General features: G+C 42.7%; 1 protein-coding gene across 2 annotated transcripts in view; it reads left to right on the plus strand.

Moving 5' to 3' along the window:
• Positions 1-18,043, plus strand: part of golga2 (golgin A2) — a 65,620-nt gene that overhangs the window by 9,473 nt on the left and 38,104 nt on the right. The window contains exons 3-5 of one of the 2 annotated variants that reach the window (XM_056290334.1): positions 10,824-10,976; positions 11,398-11,444; positions 13,658-13,721. In XM_056290334.1, coding sequence (XP_056146309.1) covers positions 10,824-10,976; positions 11,398-11,444; positions 13,658-13,721 — 264 coding nt within the window. The remainder of the gene's footprint in view (positions 1-10,823; positions 10,977-11,397; positions 11,445-13,657; positions 13,722-18,043) is intronic. The other variant, XM_056290335.1, reaches the window with a different exon arrangement.

The raw sequence follows: 18,043 nt of genomic DNA on the forward strand, positions 1-18,043 counted from the left end.
CGCCTGCGAGCGTCACTCAAATCAGCAGGGTTCTTTTCGAACAACACCCCAAAAAGATTGTTCACCTGCATATAGGCCTGCAGTCGGTGATCCAGACAAGTCAGTAATCGATCAGTGATAACATTAAAAGTTTCGACTCTGAACTTCTGGCTTCCTTCCAGTGATGCTGCAGGTTCGCTCGAGTCATCAGAAAACCCCCTCGGCTTCCTTTTGCGATGCAGTTCATGCTGGTACTGTTTAGAAACACCGTTGACGCTGACGTAGCTACGTACTTGAACGTGAATCATGATTGTCAAGAGCAAATCTATTGGCCCATGATGCAATTTATTTTAATTTTTTAATGATTTTTGTTTTTGTTTGTATGTGTAGCCTATAACATTAATTGCACATTGGGGCTAATGAATCCATATTTGAAATAATACAGGAATATTTTTGGCATACAATTGGAAAAAAATATTTTGCCACCATGATTGAGAATTCTAGTGAAATCATGTCTTATATAAACCCTGGTAATCGACAGTACCTCTTGTAATGATTATTTATAGAAGGGGTAATCATTGGGCGGATTTCAGAGGACGTAATTTCGCTAATCTTGGGGGCCCCCAGAAGGGCGGGGCCCTGGGGCCCGGGCCCCGTCGGGCCGTGCATTAATCCGTCCATGGCCACCTGTACTCCTTGCATCCTCACCATTCCGCTGTCGTCCCTCTCGTTCATGCACATGTATTCTGTCCTGCTCCGACTAACTTTCATCGTCTTCTCTCCACTAATTTTTCAATGTCCCCCCCTCACTTTTTCCAGTTTCTCAAGAAAGCTAATTAAAAATCAGTTTAGGGTCTTTTGGCAGAACTACTTCAAGATACTTCAGTTTATCTGTAATTTTGAAGAGGAGATTATGCAGAAATTCAGTGCTAAGTTCAGCACCCAGTAACATAAATGCAGTCTTCTGCCAATTAATTGCATATCCTGAAATCAAAATCCGAAAAATCTTTATTGGCCATGTAGGTTTGCACAAACATGGAAGTTGACTCTGGTTTTGTGGCTCTCTGTGTACTTAACATAGATTAAAAACACTACAACACAACACTCCTCAGATATATACACAAGGATTGAATATATACAGGCAAAATAAGAGGTGATAAGGTGCAATGGTGCAGAGAGTATATCAGAGATGCTGAAATAGATGTTAGCAGGTTACTTACATACATGCCTGAGGTAGATGGACATGACAGCGTACCAGTATAAGTATAATGTACAGTACAGTATATACAAAATGGTTGGATTTATTGACAGTATTAAGCGTTCATTTGAATGACAGCCCACGGAAAGAAACTGTTTTATATCTTGTTGTTTTGGGGTACAGTGCTCTGTAGCGCCTGCCAGAGGGGAGGAGTTGGAACTGGTTGTGACCAGGGTGTGATGGCTCTGCAGTGATGTTGCCTGCCTGTTTCCTGAGTCTGGAGGTGTGTAAGTCCTGAATGGAGGGCAGGTTGGCACCACTGCTTTTCTCTGCAGACCTAACTGTCTGTTGTAGTCTGTCCCTGTCCTGTTTGGTGGCTGAACCAAACCAGATAGTGATGGATATGCAGAGGACAGACTGGATTATTACAGTGTAGAACTGAATCAACAGTTCCTGAGGCAGGTTGAATTTCTTGAGCTGACAGAGGAAGTACATCCTCTTTAACTGTTTAGCTTATTTGAGCACATTTCCCAATCCACGCACATTCCAGCTAGTGAAAGTAATGCCGCCACCTTGCGAAGGTAAGCTAGGATGCATATTGAGTTTGAATAGTAGCAGTGTACACACATAATGTCCTTGTAAACACTGATAAGAATAAAAGTAAAACAAAAAAAAAGAAAAATAAGAACATTACCCCCCCCACCCGATCCCACTTTCCCCAAATGAGAGCACAAGCCTCACATACTCAGTTAGGGGTTGCAGGATCATATATGAACAACTAAATGGTAGCTAAGTTGACATAAGGGCCCCTCTGCTTCCTCTCCAATAATTTGGATAAATGCTTGTGAGAGGGAAAAAAAAAAAAGGTCATAAAAATGTCCTGGCATTGATATTCAATCGGCATTGTCTGCCCTGTTGTAACGGCCATCCTCTTCTGGCCAGCCCTCCTGCACTCTGCCCCATTTCAATTTCATGCTGTGCATCAGAAGAGATTGGATTTTTCTCAGCATTGGTCTGTGTTGGTGTACAGTCTCAAGCAACACATTAACAACTGCAATCCCTCCATATGTGGATATGTCTGACAGGTCACTGGCGACTGATTTAATTTTGTCTGGTGTCCAGGCCCTGTAGACATACATTGTGGCATGTCCGTCTGCTCTCGGATTTGGCACTTCAATCATTGGGAGGGCATAAATGCTTTGCGAACTCGTTCTTCCAGCAATGGGGCTGAATGTGTCAGTTCCTGGGGTTGACCTGCATTGTGGGGAGGAGGATGCATCCTTGGCTGTACCCGCCTGATGTGGAGGCAGGGTGGTCGCTGGGCTCTGCGTGACGGGCTCTGCTGCTGCAGCCAGCTGTTCTTGGGCCTGTTGATACAGATGGGTGTGCTGCTGCTGGTCTATGAGTCTCTAATGAGCGGCTGAGCCTGGGAGGAGATCTAGGTCTTTCTGTGAAAGCTGAGGACTGATTAATTTTCCCCCTCCCACACCCTTGTATCTCTTCTCACTATTCTTTTGCCAATTATTTTCTCTGCCTCCTCTTTCCACATGATCAACGCTTTCCAATCTATTTTACCTCTTCCTTTTTGTCTTTCGTATTTTCCATCTTATTCTGCAATTGTGACCAGTTATTGGGGCATCACACTACTCAGCCTCCCTGGGAAAGTCTACTCTAGGGTGCTGGAAAGGAGGCACTGACCGATTGTCAAACCTCAGATCCAGGAGGAACAATGCGGATTCCGTCCTGGCCGTGGAATAATGGACCAACTCTTTACCCTTTGCGGAAGTGCTGAGGGAGACATGGGAGTTTGACCAGCCAGTCTACATGTGTTTTGTGGACTTGCAGAAGGCCTACAACCGCGGAGGGTACTGCAGGAGTATGGGGTACCGGGGCAGTTGCTACAAGCCATGCGGTCCTTTTATAACCAAAGTGAGAGCTGTGTCCATATTCTCGGCACAAAGTCAAACATGTTTTTGGTGGGTGTCAGACTCCGCCAAGGTTGTCCCTTGTCTCCGATTCTGTTTGTGATATTCATGGACAGGATCTCAAGGTGCAGCCAAGGTGAGGAGTGTGTCCGTTTTGGGAACCTCAGAAGTGCATCTCTGCTCTTCGCAGATGATGTGGTTTTGTTGGCTTCATCAGAACGCGACCTTCAGTGCGCACTGGGGGGGTTTGCAGCTGAGTGTGAAATGGCCGGGATAAGAGTCAGCAAGTCCATGGCCATGGTTCTCTACTGGAAAATGGTGGATTGCTCCCTCCAGGTTGGGGCTGAGTTGTTGCCTCAAGTGAAGGAGTTCAAGTATCTCGGGGTCTTGTTCGCAAGTGTTGGTAGGATGGAGCGAGAGATTGACAGGCGGATTGGTGCAGCATCAGCAGTAATGCGGACGTTGTACTGGACTGTTGTGATGAAGAGGGAGCTCAGCCAGAAGGTAAAGCTCTCAATTTACCAGTCAATCTTCGTTCCAGCCCTCACCTATGGTCATGAGCTTTGGGTAGTGACCGAAAGGATTTGATTGTAGATACAAGCGGCTGAAATGAGTTTCCTCCATAGGGTGTCTGGGCTCAGCCTTAGAGATAGGGTGAGGAGCTCAGACATCCAGAGGGAGCTCGGAGTAGAGCCACTGCTCCTTCATGTCAAAAGGAGCCAGTTGAGGTGTTTCAGGTACCTCCTGGGCGCCTTCCTTGGAGGTTTTCCAAGCACGTCCAACTGGGAGGAGACCCCACGGTAGACCCAGAACTCGCTGGAGGAACTACATGTCCAATCTGGCCTAGGAATGCCTTGGGATCCCCCAGGAGGAGCTGGAGGGCGTTGCTGGGGAGAGGGACATCTGGAGTGCCCTACTTAGCTTGCTGCCACTTTGACCCAACGCCGGAGAAACGGCTGATGATGAGATGGTGTCCTTGAGTGAACTGAAAGATGCCCACAAATAAAATGTATTATTATGATTATTATTATTATTATTGTTATTATTATTATTTTTATGAGATGAAATTCTGCAATTGTTGTAGCTCATTTACACTAAAACTACCACTTTCAGGCAATCCAAATTTCTTTTCCCACATTGAAAGCTGTTTACAGGAGTCATAACCATTTTTTCACATATGATTTTCACACATCCTGTCAGATAAGACTTGTCAGTTAAAAGTTTGCTTTGTTTTATCCCCATTCTGCTATCCTGCAGTCACTGTCATACCCAGAAATTTCCTGTTCTGACCATTTAATTGACATATTTAATTAATCATTGTGATAATCGACTAATTTGTCAATTATCAAAATAATCGTTTTTTAGTGCACTCTTAGTGCCATTCCCCCAAGCCAAGATAAATGGGGAGGGTTGCGTCAGGAAGGGCATCTGGCGTAAAACCTTTGCTGGTGGAAACTATTCTACTGTTGGGTGAAGAAGAAGGAGAAAGGGAAAGCAAGTTCAGAAGCAGCGGGAGAGAAGGAAGGGTAGGAGTGTGGAGGTGAGACTCGGAACTTTGAATGTTGGTACTATGACTGGTAAAGGGAGAGAGCTCACTGATATGATGGAGAAAAGGAAAGTAGATATACTGTGTGCAAAGGGAATGAGGCTAGGTGCATCAGAGGTGGGTTCTAACTCTTCTACCATGGTGTGGATGGGAGTAGGGCTGCAACTAACGATTATTTTGGTAGTTGACTAATCTGTCGATTATTTTTTCGATTAGTTGACTAATCTAACGATTATTTCTTTCACACCCTCCATCTCTGCTTCGTGAGGGCGCGGATCCTCTTCCGTGCTCCAGTGCACATTTTACCTCACATGCTTAAGTCTGCACACTTGTGAATGTCGCCCTGTGTCTCTCTGCCTTAACATAACATGATCCCATAGCGAATTAAAATAATGACTCATGAAACATTTGAATTTGGAACTTGTTTTGGAGCTACTTGTTTAATCAAATGCATCATCAATCATAATGAAAACTAAATAAATACATTAAATAATACAAATGAAAGTAAATGCATTATCAATCATAATAAAAACAAAATAAATAAATTAAATAATACAAATTAAAGTGCAAGTCAAAACATAAAGATAATGTGCAAATAATGTTTTAAAAGTAACTCAAAATAGCAGCCTCTGCCCCAGCACCGCGGTTCTGATGGGGCTGTTAACCTGGTCCAGGAGGGGGACGTGGATCCACTCACTAGGCTCCACCATCTCCAACAGGAGGGGAGAATGAGTCAGCTCAGACAGACTTGTAGGTCTTTTGTTTGCTGTGTGTGAGTGAGAGGAGCTGTGTGTGTGTATATGTGTGTCTTACTCTGATCTCCTGCAGTTCATAAACACTTTAAACTGCAGTGCAGGAACGTGAGCATGTCGACGTGCTCTGGAGTGAGGCTGGCTCTCTTCTTTGAGGCGATGTTCCCAGCTGCTGAGAAGAGACGCTCAGAGGGAGTAGAAGTAGCTGGAATACACAAAAACGATTTGGCTTGTGATGCAAGGGTTGGATACTTTGCCTCATTCAATTTCCACCAAGACAGGGGACTTTCTGTCTTTGACAGGGGCTGCTCTCCGAAGTACATCAGCACTTCATTACTGATCGCTTGGTTGCGCGCATCCTTTTCATCATTGGTCTCACTGTCACTGTCTGTTGAGTCACATCCAAGCAGTGAATCGAGAGCTGAAACAGACCTATTTGTAGTTCCCTCAGCTGAGTCTGTGGCATCCTTGTCAGCTGATGCTGCTGTGGCTTCTTCATTCCCACTGGTGTGCTGGTTATTCACTGTACTCCCATCCTTGGACTGTAGGGCCAGAGCTTGTACTTTATTCTGAACACTGAACCTCTCCTCTGGTATCAGGAATTTCAGTTTTCGAAATCGTGGGTCTAGTGCAGCTGCAATGATCTGTTTGCTTGGGTCATCATCTGTGATGGTGACCTCTCTTGACCAGCGTGCAGTGGCCTCCTCTGAAGCAGCCGCCTGGAAGGCCTGCACAGGAGCTGTATCATAGGCAGTGTGGGTGGACTTCAAAAGCCCTCTGACTAGTGGAGGCAGGGCGGAGACTGTCACATAGCTTTCACCACTCAAGTAGACAGTGGCACATTCAAAGGCCTGGAGAGCTTTGGCCAGTTCATCTAGCAGGGTCCACTGATCAGCTTTGAGGTCTAGGTATTGTTTCCCTCTCTGTGTTACTGCCGGGTCAGACAGAGTCGCAGTCAGTGGCCATCTCTGTTCCAGCATGCGAGTCACCATATAATAGGTTTTGTTCCACCTGGTAGAGACATCTTGGACAAGTTTGTGTTCCGGGGTCCCCATCTGTTTCTGCTTTGTCTTAAGCTTGCTTGAAGCCAGTTCGCTCCTTTTAAAGTGCTCGACGAGACACCTTGCTGCTCCCAGTGCTTTACTGATCTGAGGGTGTTTCAGTGCACGATTGATCACCAACTGTAAAGTGTGGCCTGCACAGCGGATAGACACCCACCCATGTTTTTCCTGCAAGATGTTTGCAGCCAGTACGACATTGGAGCCATTGTCATGAACAACTGCCACAATCTTGCTTGGAGGGATCTCAAACCTTTCCACAGCCTGCTCAATCCATGCAGCAATGTTGGGTCCAGTGTGCCGTTCTTCGAGTGGCATGGTTGTAAGGCAGAAGCTAGTGAGCTCCCAGTCATCACTTATAAAGTGACAGGTGATGCCAAGATATGCCTCTGTCGCGACACTGGTCCAGGCATCAGTTGTCATGGCAATCTTATTCTTGGTTGCTTTAAGAGCATCTTTAACCTTACCAAAAGTAGCTTCATACTTTCGCTCCATAAGCTTAGTAAAATGAGTTCTGGAAGGTAAGGTGTAACCTGGATGGAATGTGGTGACCATCTGCTTAAATCCCCCATCTTCAACCATGGATATTGGTCTCATGTCATTGACGAGCATGTTGAGGATGCTCTCTGTTAAGACTCCAGCCATTTGAGGGGTGCATGAGCCTCTCTTCAGGATGAACTCATCCACACGCCTTTGCTTAGTACTAAAATAGAAAGAGAACAAAACAGAAAGCTGTATTAATTATCATCACAAGTTGTAGGCTATGGTATCAGTTTATCTTAGTGTACTGCCTAATACCAATTAAACCATTTAAATGAATAAATATCTTACAACTGAATTATTGATATGCTCCAACCCAGTCTAACTAGCTAACGCCACGACAAGCTACAGCTGATTAGAGCGCACTGGGAAAGCTAGTTGACTGTCTAGGCTACAGACAGCTCACGTTAGCACCGTGTCGTGTTTTTGCAGACTGCAGATTGACTAGCTAAGTAAGATAGCTAGCTAATGTTAGATGGTGCTAACGTTCCCCGTCTCTGCAGTCTTGCCTGCGCTTTAGCCCAAAAAGTTCAATTTTTTTCAACTGAAAAAAAAAAGAAACCTAGAGCTCATAGCGCAGTAAGTTACTGCAGAGTCAGTGAATGTTAGAACTCGTTAACATTTAGCTAACCTTAGCAATCTTAACTTAGCTAGTTAATACTCCAGTCTGCAAAAACATGACACTCGGTGATAAATGACGGAGCTAAACAACTCTAAGCTGTAGTGTGCTACGCTGCAAGCTTGGTGCTGTTTAACCTATGTTACATACAGCTCGTTGGTGGATACGCAGAATCCACATAACTGAAATAGCGTTCGTTTAGCAGACTTCTTTGGCTTGTCATCTGTGAAATACTCCCAGACTTTTGATAGTCTCGGTCTCGCTGGTTTTTGCTCTTCATTAGCCTCATTCGCTCTCCTTTCCACCATCGTTCATACGCTTTCTTCTTCTCTTCGTCGTTCATGCAAAATGCAGTTATATCAGACGATGGAAGCGATACTGCCCCCAGCACTTCCTATAGGGCATTGCAGTTACAAATGAACATTTGTGCGGTTTTGAGTTAACGTTACTGGCTCTGATTGTTTTTATACGACGCGTCGAAGCTAAAATTCTGCGTCGACGAGTTTTTATGATCGACGTCGTCGATTATGTCGACTAATCGTTGCAGCCCTAGATGGGAGAAGAAATGGGGTAGGGGGTCATCCTGAAGGACGAGTATGTCAAGGGTGTGTTGGAGGTGAGGAGAGTGTCAGACAGAGTGATGAGTATGAAGCTGGAAATCGAAGGTGTGATGATGAACGGTATCAGCACATATGCCCCGCAGGTAGGGTGTGAGATGGAAGAGAAAGAAGAATTCTGGAGTGAGTTGGATGAAGTGGTGGAGAGTATACCCAAGGATGAGAGAGTGGTGATTGGAGTAGACATCAATGGGCATGTTGGTGAAGGGAACAGAGGTGATGAGGAAGTAATGGGTAGGTATGGTGTCAAGGAGAAGAACATAGAAGAACAGATGGTGGTGGATTTTGATAAAAGCATGGAAATGGCTGTGGTGAATACGTATTTCAAGACAAGAGAGGAACACAAGGTGACATATAAGAGTAGAGGAAGGGGCACACAGGTGCCTACATCTTATGCAGGGGGTGCAGTTTAAATGAGATGGGAGACTGCAAGGTGGTGACAAGAGAACGTAGCTAGGCAGCATTGGATGGTGGTCTGTAGGATGACTTTGGAGATCAAGAAGAGGAAGAGAGTGAAGGCAAAGTCAAGGATCAAATGGTGGAAGTTGCAGAAGGAAGACTTGTGTGGAGTTCAGGGAGATGTTAAGACTGGGTGGTAGTGAAGAGTTGCCGGATGGCTGGGCAACTACTGCAGAAATGGTGAGGGAGACAGCTAGGAAGGTACTTGGTGTGTTATCTGGACAGAGGAAGGAAGACAAGGAGAATGGAGAGTGGAATGAGGAAGTACAGCAAAGTATACGGAGGAAGAGGTTGGCGAAGAAGAGGTGGGATTGTCAGATAGATGAAGAAAGTAGACAAGGAATACAAGGAGATGTGGCGTAAGGAGAAGAGACAGTTGGCAAAGGCAAAGGAAAAGGTGTATGGTGAGTTGTATGAGAGGTTGGACACTTAGGAAGGAGAAAAGGACTTGTACTGTTTTGCTTGACAGAGGGACCAAGCTGGGAAGGATGTGCAACAGGTTAGGGTGATGAAGGATAGAAATGGAAATGTGCTGACAAGTGAGGAGCGTGAGTTGAGAAGGTGGAAGGAGTACTTTGAGGGGCTGATGAATGAAGAAAATGAGAGAGAGGCTGTCCATCACTGTCCATCTTTTTTTATTGTAAAATAGAAAATAAGGGAGATAATTGTGCTGCTTAATCCATATAAAAAAAACAACTATGAACAAAATCTTAATGTCATAGATTTTGAGGGTTCAATTTTGGGTCTGTGAATCAGCAATACCCATGAATCAGGCTCATCGTGATGAGTCTGATGAAGCTGTGAAAAGCAAAACACGTAGCTCAATAAATGAGATCACTTTTTTCCAGCAAGTTTTGTTGTCCTCAGTCTTACATGTGTTGCATTTTTGTCATGTGTGCCATTTTTTTCTATTTAAAAAGAAGGGTTCAGTTAACCCTTGTTTACAGAAGGTGTAAATACAGTGATGAAAATTGGTTGGCGAAATGTTCACTTTCAGTTTTTGTGAGATAAAACTTGATGAGTCACAAACCACTCTTTACTGACCAATCCACCAACATGGATATAAGCATGGCTGTACGTTTTCTTCCATAAGCTGTCTCCTATTTCGAAATCTCTTCCCTCAAAATTTCTTGTAGCACATGCCTCCCTGTAGCTATGTTTCCATAAAGCTATTTTAGTACACCCACCTTTATTTTTCTGTTGTTTTTAATGAGGTAGTCTTGTCACACCTTTATATAAAGCAATTTCCCTAAAGCCAGATAATAAATGCCCCTGAATTACATGTAAATGTTAGACTTCTGAAGAATTCACATAAGTTAAATTTGACATTTGGATGGAAACATAGCTTCTGTGTGTTGGTCACTTTGTCCCTTGCACACTTCCTTCACCCTCCATCACTGTCTCTTCTTTCTTGTAGTTTGAAAGTATTCTGAAAGCACTTAGTCAGAGCAATGGAGTTGTCCTGCCTCCCTGTGGCAGCAGGCAGGTGAGCCTCTCTATTTCTGTCCCTCTGTTTTTCTTCTTATGTTTTTTCCCCTCTGCTCTGCATCCCCCACTGCCACTACCTGTTTCCTGTGTGGTATGTGATATTATGCCCTGCTCTCAAAATTTCCCTGTTTACCTCAAGAGAACCTGTTTGCGCTCACTAGATTTAAAAGCACAAAATAGGTTCAAGTCTAGCTCCTTCAATTTATGCAATGCTTTAGAATCCACATGAAGAGAGGGTATTGGTAGTAAATGCACACCGTTGGGGAGACCAATGTTAGGCATAGCAGAGTGAGATAGTGATCTTTCATTTCAGTTTTTGGCATGTTAATTTAACTGTTGCTGATGATTCAGTACTTACCAGCTAATGTCATGGAAGTGTAATGTTGGGTCCCCATATCAGTTGGATATCTGGTTCATTCAATAGATGTGCATGGCTGTGGCATTTGCACCTGGACACATGTTCTGTTGGTATATCATGCTGGCATGTCCATATCTGGAAAGATGATTAACAAGTTTTTTTTTTAACTTTTGGTCACTGCAAAACTATGTTGTAATTTTTCTGCCTTTGCTGTGTTGGATTCTGAAAGAGTGCTATCCTTAACCATTCTCTGTAAACTAGTGTGTTTGTGTGTGTCATCTCAGACCTGTGCTGACCTGGATGCCAGAGGGTCTCCAGTACCACAGCTGCTGGTGGACCTTAAAGGAGAGCCTGATTGTGGCTTGCCTCTGTCTAACCCTGCTAGTGTTATAACCACTACTAACCCTGAGTCTGTCAGTAACAACACTGAGCTGCAGGTGATTACTACTCTTCTGTCTGTTAATCATTTTATCTCATTGTCTTATCCAGCTGTGTCATTCTGTCTCAGCCCCTGTTGGTTCTTCCTCGTGGTTTTTGTCAGTTTTTTGTTGTTGTTGTTGTTGCTGTTATTTCATATATATGAATGTATTTGTTCTGATAAACTGTCTACATTTACATAGTATGTAGACCTAATATTATACCCAGTGGTGTTATTGCTCATTACAATACCTGTTATATTTATGTGATAAAAGGGGAAGATTTGTTTTTTTTCCCTGTGCTTGTGAGCATGTGGTTTTTCAAGTGCTCCATTAGCCTTGTCATCACATAAACACTACTTTAGCATATGTATTAACAATGGTTATCTTTCACTCTGTCCATCTTTTTGTCTCTCTGTTTTGTCTGAATCTGTCTCTGCAGAACTACCCTGACACCAATGGAAATGACAATTTGATGGAGGAAAATAGGTGGGTCAGCTTTATTTATTTTAGACCCCTTGTAGTGCCACTTTCATCCTCATTTTTGACTCCTCCCTCCTCTCTCTGAAGAACCCACCACCATCCTGCCTCCCCCCCCACACCATACACACTAGGGCTGTGAATGAGTAGTCTATATAACCGAATTGTAAAAAACAAAAAAACACAAAATAAAAAACACATTAGAGTGTGAAAATTAATATTCATTTGTGGAAAAAAAAAGAAGCACTACCGCAGCTGTCTGCCTCACGAATTCATACAAGGGCCTTGGCTGCTGCTCTGAATGTGAAATTTAGGTCAAGCTGAAACAAGCGAACGAGCGAGTTCACAACCCAACTCGGCTGCAGAGAGTGATTTTTACTCCGAACAATCTAAAACACCCGAAATACTTCGGATTTTGGTCAGAAAATGGAAAAATTGTGGAACCTCGAGATAAGTTGTGTGCAAGGTGTGTAAGCTACACTTAGCTTACCATTCCACTGCTAGTAACCGGAGGGCACATCTCGAAGATAACACATCAGTTACAAATCATTCATCTCGCTCCGAGAGACAGCGTGTTCTCATTTCTCACTGTAGCACCAACCACGGTGCAGAGGGAGAGAGAGAGAGAGGTCTATGGTCTTTAAATGAAGTTTTACAGTATAAGACGTTGTTTTATTTGTTTATTTTGTAATGTGTAGTTATGTAGATCTTTTAACACTAGAACAATGAAGGCTGTCATTTTGACGGTTGTGGATTTTCAAAATTTAACAATTTTGTAAAAAAAAAAAGATACAGACCTGCCGCTCCCTGATTGCCCCTAAAATTGCATATATTTGCATTAAAATCAGTTTTAGCTCGATTGCACAAAAAAGTTATGATAAGTCTGAAACGGCGTCTGTAACCAGATATGTTGGCAATAATCAAAAATCAAGTTAATACGCTCCACTGGAGAACGCTAGTGTGTTTCTAGGACAGAGCAATGAACTTCGCGTAGGAAATGATGCGACCAATACACGTCATAAATAGTGACATGACGCACATGATCACGTGCAAATTACAAGTGGCCTTTTTTGACGGCTCATGGTCGTTTTAGGTAGGAGTGAAATCCCGGTTGTTCTAGTGTTAAAAAACATGTTTACATTAAAATAAATATAACTATACAAATAGTTATGTCTCTCGTAAGGTTTGCCTTCTTATGGACATGATGCGCAAAATATATATTCGAATCGGTTCGAACCTATGTGGTTTTTTTTTTTAGAAGGAATAATTGAACATTATTTTTGGCCAATGTTGACAGCTCTAATACACACACGAAGTGAAACATTCATGTACTCTACTCATAGATAGGTTGTCATGACGCTAGCATTTTATGTCATGACATAAAAATTTATTTATTTATTTATTATCAGCCAAGGTCTTTCAGTACCATGGAACAGATCAATGTGTTTTTTTCAACACATGGAATATAAAACCCTTTAAAATTATCTTGTCTATACAACTGTTCATTTAGATTTTTGGGATACTGATTGATTGTAGTGACAGGCCTGATTGCATGAAAAATGTAAAAGTAAATGATGCATAAAAGTAATTAGTTATTCCTCTATCATAAATAGAATCTGAATTTTAACAAAGCTGAAAATTAAATCAGGAAATGTTTCCAATTCAAGAATTTTGTCAGATATGAAGAACAATTTTCAAAATTTAGCAAACTAAACAGTCAGTTTGCAAAGAAACTGACTGTTTAGTTGAGCAATAAAGGAGGACATAAAAGCCCCACAATTTTTTTTCAAATGTGAACACAAATCCCATGTGATTAGCACACACACCCAAAGTCTGAGTGCCACACAGGCACAACTTTACTAACAGATACTACAACATCAGTAGCAAAGTCATTGGTTAAACCATATTTTATAATTTATGAGGGTGGGGAGCATACTGACAAAAGAGTACTGGTGTCTAGTTCATTTTTAATGGCTTAATGAGATTTAAAGTGGTCAAATAACAATACAGCTACCACTATCACCATAAGTGTCAGTTAAGAAAAATAAAAAATGACAGAATAGTATATTGAAAACGCCACCATTATATTACAGCTGTGAACAAAGATTGGAATACCACAAAACTTTTCTGGCCACATTTTACAGAGTCACCTTAGTTTATATGGCAAACAGGGAGCCCAGTGATTTAATGGCTATATTTTGTGCATCTCTGTTGTCCTGCAGACCACTGTCTTCCACAGAGAGCCTGCGGCAGCTTTCCCAGCAGCTGAACGGCCTGGTCTCTGAGGTAAGTTTCAAGTTTATTTCATTTATATAGCTCTTTTAAAACAAAAACAAAATTTGCACCGAAGTGCTTCACAAACAGAACAAATAAACAAACAACGAATAAGGAGAATAAAATAAAACAGGTGCCGATGGCACCTAATTATGCTAGTACATACAGGCAGTACAAACAGATAAGGTAAAAACAGCATTTAGCAGGGATAAAAAAAAAATCGTAGAACTAGAAAGGTTAAGAAAAGTTAAAAGCCAAGCAATAAAAATGGGTCTTAAGATGCATCTTAAAAAGTTCAGTAGACTTGGCCTCTCTAATGGTCTCTGGCAGGCTGTTCCAGAGCTGAGGGGCCGCTACAGAGAAAGCTCTATCTCCTGCCTTGTTTAGATGAGAACAGGGAATGAACAACATTCTGCAGTGGGAGGACCTAAGGGACCTAGTGGTGTTGTAAGGAGAGAAAAAGCCATCCAGCTTTTAACGTCTTGAAGACAGTTGTGTAATTGAGTGAGGCCTGCTATATATGGGCAACTGAGGGTGAAGTAGATCTGAGTTTCATCCGCATAACAATGGAAAGAAATATTGTGATTTTGAATGATTTTTCCTAATCGGAGCATGTAAAAGGAGAACAGAAGTGGAACTAAAATTGAACTCGGTTGCACCCCATATGCAAGAATGGAGTATGTGCTGCCAGTAGAAACAGTGAAACATCTGTTTGATAAGTAGGAGCGGAACCAGATAAGGCAGCCCCAAAAATACCTACCCAATTACTCAGGCGATCAAGCAGGATAGGGTGGTTGACAGGGCCAAAGGCTGCACTAAGATCCAGAAGAATTAGGACTGAGCAGTAGCCGGCATCTGCAGCACGGAGGAGATCATTTGTCACCATTAAGAGAACCATCTCCATGCTGTGGTGTTCACAGAACCCTGATTGGAATATTCAGAAATGTTTTTGTTTATAAAAGACAAAATCTGACTAAACACAACCTTTTCTAAAACTTCAGATAAAAATTAAAGCTTAGAAATTGGCCTGCAATTATTGAAAGTGGTAGAGTCAATACCAGACTTCTTGGGGAGTGACTGAACTTTGGCGTGCGTAAAACAGAGTCTAGGATAGACAAACGGGAGTAATGAAAAATACTTAATAATTGATCAGTGTTGAGGCAGGTGACATGTCTGTGAATGTTCTCATTCATCCAGGTCATGGTTATCCAAAGGAGTTGAATCAAGTGCAACTGGACTTGGTATATATCCGTGAAGACGTGAGTGAGGATTCAATAATAGAGGCAGTAGGGTCAGCACCATTAGCATTGGAAAAAAGGTTAGGAGTGAAAGAGTTGATAACACAGGAGCAGAGAGTAGTGGTGTGGATAAAGGGAGCTCTGTTTCAAATAGAATTAGCTTATGGTCTGACACACAGACAGAGTAAAATTGCTAAGTGAGAACCCAAAAGAAAGGACAAAGTCAAAAGTCTTGATTTTTTTTTTTTTAGATGTGTTGGGCAGGTCACAGATTTAACTAAATGAAAACAATCTAAGATGCAGAAAATCAGTTGCCAGTACATTTGAAGGGCAACATACATGAATATTAAAATCACAAAAATTAAAACTTTATCATATCTTGCCATGATACCAGATCAGAGCTCAGAGAAGTTGCCAAGAAAGGTTTTGTCCTATTTTGGTGGACTATTGATTACAACACACGGTAATGGAAATTTACCGTTTAACACAAAACCAAGAGACTCAAAGGAGAGAAAGGAGTCTAAGGAAACAGGAGTGCAGGTAAAATTTATGTAGATTACTGCAACTCCACCTACACGGCCAGAGTGTCTGGGCTGATGGAGATATATATAGTCAGGAGAGGTGGCTTCTCATAATGGGATAAAATCACTAGTACTGAGCCAGGTTTCTGTGATTAACAAACATCTCAAGATTATTTGAGGAAATAGTGTCTCGACAAATAAATTACTTATCAAGAATCAGGAACACTTTGTCATTTCATTATTTGATAAAGATCTCATGTTCAGTAGGGCAACTTTGGCAGGTGTTTGAACAGGGAGCCTGACTGGTCTAATGATATTCAGATTATCATAATTGATGCCTCTATTAGCTGTAGGAGGAGAGTGGAGAGTGGGCCCAAACATGTTTGAGTAAATTTTGCAATCTGTATAGGGCTTGTGTGGTTTATAATTGATAATGACTGTCATCAAGATGGCGCTGCTGACAGTAGCCTTGGTTCAGCGCTCTCTTGTACTTTTTCTGTTTTTCTTTATTTGTTTAGTTTCCAGCACCCACTCACTGATCACATACAGCAGGGAAGAACTTTTAAGCCTTCAACTGTCCACTGCACAAACTGAATAGACTTTTTTAACCGACTTTGATTAAACATTTTACCAAAAGTCTTGCTGAGGTCTTGATCGGTACAGCCCTGTGTGGACTACAATGAAGATGCCGAAGGCGTGATTGAGCCAGAGCACTCGTTAAACAGCAACAGCAGGGATTTAGAACCACACTCCCATCAATCCACCTGGTGAATGTCCGCTCTGTGGCCAACAAGATGGATGATCTGCTACTCCCAAACAGAAAAAAACTCGGACATTTCCAGATCTGCCACCATGTGTCTCACTGAAACCTGGCTTCGTGAGCATATCACGGACAGTACATTTCATCTGTCACAGTTCCAACTCTTCTGGGTGGACCGCGAAATGGAACTATCGGGGAAAAAAATGGGATGGCGACATGTACTTCTGCATAAATGCACGGAAAAAAATGGGATGGTGGCAAGTGCTTCTGTATAAACACACTGAGGATCTGTGTTGAGGATGTGCGCTAGCTCTTCCAGAGAAAGAAGTCCAGGAAGGCACCAGGCCTGGATGGCCTGTCACCCTCCTGTCTTGAAGTCTGTGCTGACCAGCTGGCACCCATTTTCACATTGACCTTCAACAGATCACTGGAGCTGTGTGAAGTCTCCTCCTGCTTCAAGAGCTCAACTATCATCCCGGTCCCCAAGAAACCCCCTATCACAGGATTAAATGACTACAGGCCCATTGCTGCAATGTCTGTGGTCTTGAAATCCTTTGAGAGACTTGTGTTGGCCCACGTGAAGGAAATCACAGCCCCCCTGCTCAACCCCCTGCAGTTTGCCTACCACGCAAACAGGTCAGTGAAGGATGCAGTCAACATGGGATTGAACTACATCTTAAAACACCTTGACTCCCCAGGGACACACACAAGGGTCCTGTTTGTGGACCTCAGCTCAGCATTCAACACCATCGTCCCAGATATCCTCCACTCCAAACTCACCTGGCTCACTGTACCAGCCCCCATCTCCAAGTGGATTAAAAACTTCCTGACAGACAGGAGGCAGCTGGTGAGGCTGGGGAAAATCACATCCAGCACCTGGAAAATCAGCACTGGTGCCCCATGGGGATGTGCTCTCCCCTCTACTCTTCTCCCTCTACTCAAATGACTGCACCTCAGGTCATCTGTTAAACTCCTGAAGTTTGTGGATGACACAACCATCATTGGCCTTATCCAGGATGGTGACGAGTTTGCATATAGACGGGAGGTTGATCAGCTGGCCCTCTGGTGCAGCCACAACAACCTGGAGCTGAACATGGTCAAAACAGTAGAGATGACAGTGGACTTCAGGAGTCCCTCAACACTGTCCCCCACCATACTCAACAGCACGGTTACAACAACTACATATAAAAACAGTTTCTTTCCGTGGGCTGTCATTCAAATGAACACTTAACTGTCAAATAAATTCAACCATTTTGTATATATTGAACTGTACATTGTGCTTATACTGATATGCTCTGTCATGTCCATCTACCTTAGACATGTATGTAAATAACCTGCTAAGGTTTATTTCAGCATCTCTGATATATTCTCTGCACCATTGCACTTTATCACCTCTTATTTCTTATTATCTGTATTATCCATTTATTATTATATCCTCGACCAAATTGCAACATTGAAAATTAGGAAACAAAAATCAAATAACCTCCCCTGGCTGAATGATCACACTTGTGCCCTTAGAAGAGTCCATTGAAAATCAGAATGAAGATGGAAGGTCAAGAAAGTCCGAATTAGCACATAACACCCTTAAAAACCAAATGTTAATTTACCAGAAGACAGCTAAGGATGTGAGATCAGCGTACTTCTCTGAACTAATATCAAGAAATAACCACAATCCTAAAGTTCTCTATAGGGTAAATGATTCTGTTATTAATAGTTCGTCCACTTCTCTTTTTGAACCTGATGGACTGGCGGCCTGCCCAGGGTGTCTCCCGCCTGCCACCCAATGACTGCTGGGATAGGCTCCAGCATCCCTGT

This window comes from Lampris incognitus, chromosome 12 (assembly GCF_029633865.1).
Source record: "Lampris incognitus isolate fLamInc1 chromosome 12, fLamInc1.hap2, whole genome shotgun sequence".
NCBI lineage: Eukaryota > Metazoa > Chordata > Actinopteri > Lampriformes > Lampridae > Lampris > Lampris incognitus.